This window comes from Eubalaena glacialis, chromosome X (genome assembly GCF_028564815.1).
Source record: "Eubalaena glacialis isolate mEubGla1 chromosome X, mEubGla1.1.hap2.+ XY, whole genome shotgun sequence".
Lineage (NCBI taxonomy): Eukaryota > Metazoa > Chordata > Mammalia > Artiodactyla > Balaenidae > Eubalaena > Eubalaena glacialis.
In genome coordinates, this window is record NC_083736.1 from 71219700 (window position 1) to 71230040 (window position 10341).

General features: G+C 37.9%; 1 protein-coding gene across 1 annotated transcript; it reads left to right on the forward strand.

The window, feature by feature from the left end:
- The first annotated feature begins 2297 nt into the window (after positions 1 to 2297).
- Positions 2298 to 3290, forward strand: LOC133082531 (putative P2Y purinoceptor 10). Its single transcript, XM_061179139.1, has one exon. It carries the CDS (start codon positions 2298 to 2300, stop codon positions 3288 to 3290), a length of 993 nt encoding a protein of 330 aa, XP_061035122.1.
- Positions 3291 to 10341: the final 7051 nt, after the last annotated feature.

The window sequence follows — 10341 nt, forward strand, 5'->3', positions numbered from 1 at the left end:
TGGCAGCTATTTGCCAGGAAGACTTACTTTTTGGTTATCTCTGCAAGTTTGATTACTTCCTCTGACTACTAAGGGAAAAACCTGACTGAAGTTATTGCCAAAACAGTGATTTTTTTTTTAAACATCTTTATTGAAGTATAATTGCTTTACAATGGTGTGTTAGTTTCTGCTTTATAACAAAGTGAATCAGTTATACATATACATATGTTCCCATATCTTTTCCCTCTTGCATCTCCCTCCCTCCCACCCTCCCCATCCCACCTCTCTAGGTGGTCACAAAGCACCGAGCTGATCTCCCTGTGCTATGCGGCTGCTTCCCACTAGCTATCTATTTTACATTTGGTAGTGTATATATGTCCATGACACTCTCTCACCCTGTCACATCTCACCCCTCCCCCTCCCCATATCCTCAAGTCCATTCTCTAGTAGGTCTGTGTCTTTATTCCCGTCTTGCCACTACGTTCTTCATGGCCTTTTTTTTTCCCCTTAGATTCCATATATATGTGTTAGCATACTGTATTTCTTTTTCTCTTTCTGACTTACTTTACTTTGTATGAAAGACTCTAACTCCATCCACCTCATTACAAATACCTCCATTTCATTTCTTTTTATGGCTGAGTAATATTCCATTGTATATATGTGCCACATCTTCTTTATCCATTCATCCAATGATGGACACTTAGGTTGCTTCCATGTCCTGCCTATTGTAAATAGAGCTGCAATGAACATTTTGGTAAATGACTCTTTTTGAATTATGGTTTTCTCAGGGTATATGCCCAGTAGTGGGATTGCTGGGTGGTATGGTAGTTCTATTTTTAGTTTTTTAAGGAACCTCCATACTGTTCTCCATAGTGGCTGTATCAATTTACATTCCCACCAACAGTGCAAGAGTGTTCCCTTTCCTCCACACCCTCTCCAGCATTTATTGTTTCTAGATTTTTTGATGATGGCCATTCTGACCGGTGTGAGATGATATCTCATTGTAGTTTTGATTTGCATTTCTCTAATGATTAATGATGTTGAGCATTCTTTCATGTGTCTGTTGGCAATCTGTATATCTTCTTTGGAGAAATGTCTATTTAGGTCTTCTGCCCATTTTTGGATTGGGTTGTTCATTTTTTTGTTATTGAGCTGCATGAGCTGCTTGTAAATCTTGGAGATTAATCCTTTGTCAGTTGCTTCATTTGCAAATATTTTCTCCCATTCTGAGGGTTGTCTTTTGGTCTTGTTTATGGTTTCCTTTGCTGTGCAAAAGCTTTTAAGTTTCATTAGGTCCCATTTGTTTATTTGTGTTTTTATTTCCATTTCTCTAGGACCTGGGTCAAAAAGAATCTTGCTGTGATTTATGTCATAGAGTGTTCTGCCTATGTTTTCCTCTAAGAGTTTGATAGTGTCTGGCCTTACACTTAGGTCTTTAATCCATTTTGAGTTTATTTTTGTGTATGGTGTTAGGGAGTGTTCTAATTTCATACTTTTACATGTATCTGTCCAATTTTCCCAGCACCACTTATTGAAGAGGCTGTCTTTTCTCCACTGTATATGCTTGCCTCCTTTATCAAAGATAAGGTGACCATATGTGCGTGGGTTTATCTCTGGGTTTTCTATCCTGTCCCATTGATCTATATTTCTGTTTTTGTGCCAGTACCAAACTGTCTTGATTACTGTAGCTTTGTAATATAGTCTGAAGTCAGGGAGCCTGATTCCTCCAGCTCCATTTTTCGTTCTCAAGATGGCTTTGGCTATTCGGGGTCTTTTGTGTTTCCATACAAATTGTGAAAATTTTTGTTCTAGTTCCATGAAAAATGCCAGTGGTAGTTTGATAGGGATTGCATTGAATAAACCTACCTAAGGAGACAAAAGACCTGTATGCAGAAAATTATAAGACACTGATGAAAGAAATTAAAGATGATACAAATAGATGGAGAGATATACCATGTTCTTGGATTGGAAGAATCAACATTGTGAAAATGACTCTACTACCCAAAGCAAAACAGTGATCTTTTTGATTCTGAAAATATCTTAAACAGTACTGTTATCCAGTTGTAGATTGGCAAGATATTTTCAGTTTACATAGAAAAGACCTTTTGAGTTTATGAAAGTTCACACTTGAATACCTCTTTGGTAGAATACAAATATATTTGTATACCCAAACATGGACTGATATGCCCTTGACCCTATTTTTCTCTATTTTCTGCAGAAATCATCACTCTGATGCTTTCCCTAAGGAAGGAACACAAATTCCCAAGGTGGGAAGTAACAGCGCAAACAGTACAAGAGCAAAGCGCACTGATCTTCAAATGTCATTTCAGTACTCTCTCTATGCAACCACTTACATCCTCATATTTATCCCTGGTCTACTGGTGAACAGTGTGGCCTTGTGGGTTTTGTGCTGCTTCATCAACAAGAAAAATAAAGCCATCATTTTTATGATCAACCTCTCTGTGGCTGACCTTGCTCATGTGCTGTCCTTACCCCTCCGGATTTACTATTACATCAGCCACCACTGGCCTTTCCAGAGGGCCCTTTGCCTGCTGTGCTTCTACCTAAAGTATCTCAACATGTATGCCAGTATTTGTTTCCTGACATGCATCAGCCTTCAGAGGTGCTTCTTTCTCCTCAAGCCTTTCAGGGCCAGAGACTGGAAGCGTAGGTATGATGTGGCCATCAGTGCTGCCATCTGGGTCATCATGGGGACTGCTTGTTTGCCACTTCCAATTCTGAGAAATGCTGGATTAGCCAACAATACTGAATCCTGCTTTGCCGATTTAGGGCTTCAACACATTAGCATGGTGTCTACTATTGGCATGGTAACTGTAGCTGAACTTGGAGGGTTTGTTTTACCTGTTGTAATTATTACTTATTGCACATGGAGAACAAGAAAAATTTTACAGGAATTCCAAGTTCCCCCTCAGAATACCAAAGAGAGAAAAAAGGCTTTGTGGATGGTCCTGATGTGTGCAGTGGTATTCATTGTGTGTTTCACACCCTACTACCTCAACTTCCCTTTCTTTATGATGGTGAAGCAACGAATCTTTTCAAACTGCTCCTTTATTAAGAGCACTCTATTTTTCCACATAATTTCCCTGTGTCTTGCAAATCTAAATTGCTGTCTTGATCCAGTTGTATATTATTTTATGACCTCAGAATTTTGTGATGGATTTTCGGAACATGGTAGTTTGGTTCTTCAGTCATGTGTGAAATGCAAGGATGGTGCTTTGGAAATTCAGCATAGGAAGGAGGATCTTCAAACTATCTCTCTTGAATTTATGGATGATTCCAAAACAATGTAATCAAATAATTACCTAGAATAATCTATATGCTCTATCAGTTTATCTGTGTCACCTTGAAGATCTTTCTTTAAAAAAATGGTACCCTAAGTGCCTTAATGAAACATGGCTCCCTTTCCTTAATCCTCAAAATGATTCTTCTGGAAAAAAAATATTAAAGCCTATATTTTCTGTCCAAATGGAAATATTGTTCTATGGAGCATATGAGAAAATAACTTTATTTACACAAAAGGATGAACAACAGAATGAACACCCCTGTTCCTCAGCAATAGGTCCAAAATTTTCACCTTCCCCTGCAAGAAACAAAATGCAAATTGAAAATAGATGAACATAGATGAATTGTCTACACATTTAAAAATGTACAGGAGAACAATACTATCTTTGCTTTATCAAAAAGTTATACACAGGTGGAGTGGCCAAGATGGCAAAGTAGGAAGACCCTGATCTCAACTCCTTCCACAGGCACACCAAAATTACAAATACTTACAGAGCAACCATTGATGAGAACAACCTGAACACTAGCAGAAAAGATATTTTACAACTAAAGTAAAGAAGGAACCACAACAAGATGGGTAGGAGAAGTGGAGACACAGTATAGTCAAGAGCCATACCCCTGGATAGGTGACCCACAAACAGGAGAATAATTACAATTGCAGAGGTTCTCCACAAGGAATGAAGGGTCTGAGCCCCACATTGAGCTCCCCAGCCCAGAGATCCTGCACGAGAAAGACAAGCTTCTAGACTGTTTGGCTTTCAAGGCCAGTGGGGCCTAGTTTCAGGAGAGCTGAAGGGCTGTGGGAAATAGAGACTGTACTCTTAAAGGGCACACACAAAATCTCACAAGCTCTGAGACCCAGGGCAGAAGCAACAATTTGAAACAAACTTGGGTTAGACCCACTTGCTGATCTTCTGATCTTGGAGAGCCTCCCAGAGAGGAGGCAATTGGGACTCACCCTAGGGACATCGACACTGACAGCAGCTATTTTTGGAAACTCATCCTACCATGAGGGCACTGATGCTGGCAACACCATTTTGGGATCCTCCCTCTAGCAGGCTGGCTGATTTAGGACGCCCTGAGCTTCCAAGGACCTGGCCTTGTTCACCACAGCACACAAAATCCAGCCCAACACACAACAGGCCAGCACCAGGTCTGTGAAATCAAGGCCCCAGAGCCAGAGTAACCAGGACCCAGCTCCACCCACCAGTGGGCCAGCACTAGCCCTGGGGTCCAGCCTTACCCCCCAGGGATGGGAATTAGCCCAGGGATATTTGGGTCCCAGCCCTTCCCACATGTGGGTGGACATCAACTCTGAGACCCCCTGCTCACTGCAGCCAGATATACCAGGATTCAGTTGTGCCCATTGGGCCAGAACTAGCCCAAGGACCCTCTTGGTCCCAGCTCCACCTACCATTGAGTTGACACTAGCTCTGGGACTCCCGACCATAGTCAGAGACCCCAGGTCCTAACTCTGCACACAAGGAGCTGGTAGTATCCCTGGGACCAAGCCTTACCCACGAGTGGGAAGGCACCAGCGTCAGAATGCCCAAGGCACCATATCCTCCCATGAGGATGTTGAAACCAGCTCTAGGACACTTTGAGCCCCTCAGCCATCTGCCCTTGGCCATGGCCCAGCTCAACAGCAGGTGGATACTAGCTCCAGGATCCTAACCCTGCAGCCAGCCACCTTGTGACATAGCCTAACTCACCAGTGGGCTGGCACCAGGACCAGGATTTCCCTGGTCATGCACCTAGTCATGGCAGGATTATGCCTTACCCACCAGAAACCAGTAGTCTCCACACAAGGCAGGGGCTGGCAACCAACTGGACCAGGAGACAGATACACCTACCAGTATCCATAGTAGTCAGCTTATCACAGCAGGAAGACCCAGATAGCCCATATAGGGGGCACCCTGAGAGCATATAGCTCTGGTGACAAGAAGGGAGTGTGCTGCTGTGCCCCATAGCATGTCTCCTACATAAGGCCACTTCTCTAAGATGGGGAAATATAAGCAGTATACCAAATAATAGAAATAAAAACAGCAAATTAGACAAAATGAAGTGACAGAGCAATATATTCCAAATGAAGTAACAAGATAAAACCCCAGAAGAAGAACTAATTTAATTGGAGATAAGCAATCTACCCAATAAAGCATTCATGGTGGTGATCATAAAGATGCTCAAATAACTCAGGACAAAAAGTGGATGAACACAGTGAGAATAGTAATAAAAAAGAGTTAGAAAATATAAAGAAGAATCAAACAGAGATGAAGAATATAATAAATGAACTAAAAATTAAACTTGAATGAATCAACAGTAGATTAGATGATACATAGGAACAGATCAGCAAAGTGGAAGACAGAGTAGTGGAAATTGTTTTAGCTAAACAGAAAAAAGAACACAGAATTTAAAAAATGGGAACAGTTTAAGAGACCTCTGAGACAACATCAAGCATAATAACATTCTCATTATAGGGGTCCCAGAATGAGAAGAGAAAGAGGAAGTGGCAAAGAACATATTTGAAGACATAATAGCTGAAAACTTAACTAACCTGGGAAATGAAAAAAAAATCCAGGTCCAGGAAGCACAGAGACTTTGCAAGCAGGATCAAACCAAAAATGACTACACAAAGACACACTGTAATTAAAATGAAAAAGAAAAAGAAAAAGAAAAAAGAGAATATTAAAAGCAGCAAGGGAAAAGTAGCAAGTTACATACAATGAAACTCCCATAATACTATCATTGACTTTTAGGCAGAAACTCTGCAGGTAGAGGTGTGGGCCATGATATATTTAAAGGGATGAAGGGGAAAAACCTATCATGAAGAATACTCAACCTGACAAGGCTAACATTCAGATTTGAAGGAGATATTAAAAGTTCTACAGGCAAGCAAAAACAAAAAGAGTTCAGGAGCACAAAACCAGATTTAAAAGAACTGTTAAAGGGATTTCTCTAAGCAGAAAAAGAAAGGCCTCATCTAGAAATATGAAAATTAAAAAATGAAAAAATCTCATTGGTAAAGGCAAATATGCAGTAATGGTAGTAAATCAACAACATATAAAGCTAGAAAGAAGGTTAAAAGACAAAAGTTGTAAAATCAGCTGTATACATGATAAGTAGTAAAGGGGATACACAAAACAAAAAGATGTAAAATATGATGTCGAAAACAATAAATGGGGGAGAAGTAAAATTTCATGGTTGGAAAAATGCATTCAAAGTTAAGAAATCAGCAACTTATATAACATGCATATATATAGATTGCTATATATAAAACCCACGATAACCACAAACCAAAAATCCATAATAGATACAGAACACCAAAGACAGAAATGAATCCAAACATACCACTGAAGATATTTATCAAATTACAAGGGAAGAGGCCAAAAGAAGAAGAAAGGAACAAAAAGAACTATATCTATCAATAATTACTTTATTTATTTATTTATTTAAAAAATAAATTTATTTATTTATTTGTTTTTATTTTTGGTTGTGTTAGGTCTTCGTCGCTGTGCGTGGGTTTTCTCTAGTTGCAGTAAGCGGGCTCTACTCTTCATTGCAGTGCATGGGTTTCTCATTGCGGTGGCTTCTCTTGTTGGGGAGCATGGGATCTAGGCATGCAGGCTTCAGTAGTTGTGGCACACGGGCTCTAGAGCACAGGCTCAGCAGTTGTGGTGCACAGGCCCAGTTGCTCTGCCGCATGTGGGATCTTCCTGTACCAGGGCTCTAACCCGTGTCCCCTGCATTGGCAGGTGGGTTCTTAACCACTGCACAACCAGGGAAGCCCAATAATTACTTTAGATATAAATGGAATATATGCTCCAATCAAAAGACATAGAGTGGCTGAATGGATACAAAAATAAGGCTCATATATATGTTGCCTACAAGAAATTCCCTTAAGATCTCAAGACACACGTGAACTGAAAATGGGAAGATGGCAAAAGATATGCCATGCAAATGGAAATGAAAAGAAAGCAGGGGTAGCAATACTTCCATCAAACAATATAGACCTTAAAATAAAGACTGTAATAAGAGACAAAAAAAGACATTACATAATGATAAAGGGATATATACAAGAAGAATATATAATAATTGTAAATATATATGCACCCAACATTAGTACATAAATACATAAAGCAAATATTAACAGACATAAAATGAGAAATTGACAATAACACAATAATTGTAGGGGACTTTAACACTCCACTTACATCATTGGACTGATCATCCAGACAGAAAATCAGTAAGGAAACATTGGCCTTAAATGACACATTAGATCAGCAACAGAATATAAATTCTTTTCAAGTGCACATGAAACATTCTCCAGGACAGATCACATGCTAGATGACAAAACAAGTCTTGGTAAGTTTAAGAAAATTGAAATCATATATCAACCATCTTTTCTGACCACAATGTTATGAGACTAGACTAGAAATCAATTACATGGAAAAAAACTGCAAAAATCACAAACACAAGGAGGCTAAACAATGTGCAATAAACAACCAGTGGATTACTGAAGATCTCAAAGAGAAAATGAAAAGTACCTGGAGATAAGTGCAAATGAAATTACAATGATCCAAAATCTGTGGGTTTCAGCAAAAGCATTTCTAAGAGAGTAGTTTATAGAAATATCATACAGTAAGTTCCATACATACAAACCTTCAAGTCGTGATCTTTCAAAGATGTGAACATGCGTTTGCATGTCCAATAACGTAAGTTAGTTCACGTGTCTGGCATACATTGTCTCATACATGCATTCTCTATGAGTGGTTGTGCTTTTGTGTACTTTACTGTACAGTACTGTATAGAGTACAGTAGTACAGTATCTTTATTTCAAGCCCAGGAAGTCCACAAGCCAAGTGTAAAACTAGCAGTATATAGCCAATTGTGTTAGTTGGGTACCTATGCTAACTTTGTTGGACTTAAGAATGCGCTCTCGGGATGGAATTTTTCGTATGTAAGGGACTTACTGCACAAGCTTTTCTCAGGAAACAAGAAAAATCTCAAATTAAAAGCTTAACCTTACACCTATAGGAACTAGGAAAAGAAGAATTAACAAAACCCAAAGTTAGTAGAAGGAAAGAAATAAAGATCAGAGCTGAAATAAATTAAATAGAGAAAAATCAATAAAACTAAGAGTTAGTTCTTTGAAAAGATGAACCAAATCGATAAAGCTTTAGCCAGGTTCATCAAGAAAAAAAGAGAGAGGACCAAATCAATAAAATGAAAAACGAAAAAGAAGTTACAGGTGACACCACAGAAATACAAAGGATCATAAGAGCTTACTATGAACAACTATATGCCAATAAAATGGACAACATAAAAGAAATGGAAAAAATTCCTAGAAATGTACAATCTCCCAAGACTGAACAAGGAAGAAATAGAAAATATGAACAGACCAATTATCAGTAATGAAACTGAATCAGTAATTTAAAAAGCTTCCATCAAACAAAGGTCAGGAACAGATGGCTTCACAGGTGAATTCTACCAAACATGTAGAGAAGAGTTAATACTTAGTTTTCTCAAACTATTCAATAAATTTGCAGAGCACATAATGCTTCTGAACTAATTCTAAGAGGCCAGCATCACCCTGTTACCAAAATCAGACAAAGATATCACACAAAAAAGAAAATTACAGACGAATATCACTGATGAACATAGATGCAAAAATTCTCTACAAAATATTAGCACACCAAATCCAACAATACATTAAATAGATCATACATAATCAAGTGAGATTTATTCCAAGGACACAAGGATAGTTCAATATCTGCAAAATAATTTAATATACCACATTAACAAATTGAAGAATAAAAATCATATGGTCATCTCAATAGGTGCAGAAAAAGCTTTTGACAAAATTCAACATCCATTTATGATAAAAAGCTCTCCAGAAAATGGACATAGAGGGAATATACCTCAATATAATAAAGGCTGTATATGACAAGCCCACAGATAACATTATACTCAATGATAAAAAGGTGAAAGCATTTATTCTAAGATCAGGAGCAAGACAAGGATGCCCACTCTCAAGACTTTTATTCAACATAATATTGAAAGTCCTAGCCACAGCAATCAGGAATCCAATGTGGAAAGGAAGAAGTAAAACTGTTTTTTGCTTACCAATGACATGATACTCTATATAGAAAATCCTAAAGATGTCACCAAGAAAACTACTAGAACTCATTAAAGAATTCTATAAAGTGCAGGACACAAGATTAATATATAGGAATCTGTTGCAATTTTATACACTAAAAAGGAACTATTAGAAAAAGAAATTAAGAAAGCAATCCTATTTACTATCACATCAAAAAGAGTAAAATACCTAGGAATAAATCTAACTAAGTAGGTAAAAGACCTGTACTCTGAAAACTATAGCTCAGTGATGAATGAAACTGAAGAGGACACAAGCAGATGCAAGGACATACTATGCTCATGGATAGGAAGAATCAATATTGCTAAAATGACCATACAACCCAAGGCAATCTACAGATTCAATGCAATCTCTATCAAATAACAATGGCATTTTCCACAGAATTAGAACAAATAATTCAAAAATGTGACCCTAAATAGCCCAAAGTATCATGCTCCCTGATTTCAAACTATACTACAAAGCTATACTATACTACAAATCAAAACTCTATGATACAGACACACTTATATGGGCAATTAATCTATGACAAAGGAGACATGAATATGCAATGGAGAAAAGACAGCCTCTTCAGTAAATGTTACTGGGAAAACTGGACAGTTACATGCAAAATAATAAAACGGGATTAATTTCTAACACCATATACAAAAGTAAACTAAAAATGGATTAAATACTTAAATGTAAGACCTGAAACCATAAAACTTCTAGAAGAAAATATAGGTAATACTCTGTGAAATCTGCATTAGCAATATTTTTTAGATATGTCTCCTCAGGCAAGGGAAACAATAGAAAAAAATAAACAAATGGGACTACATCAACAAAAATATTTTGCACAGCAAAGGAAACTATCAATGAAATGAAAAGGCTGCATACTGAATGGGAGAAGATATTTGCAAATGATATATCTG

What these genes read in the sequence shown, in the direction of transcription:
- LOC133082531 (XM_061179139.1), top strand. Translation starts at nt 2,298, where the DNA reads ATGTCATTTCAGTACTCTCTCTATGCAACCACTTACATCCTCATATTT.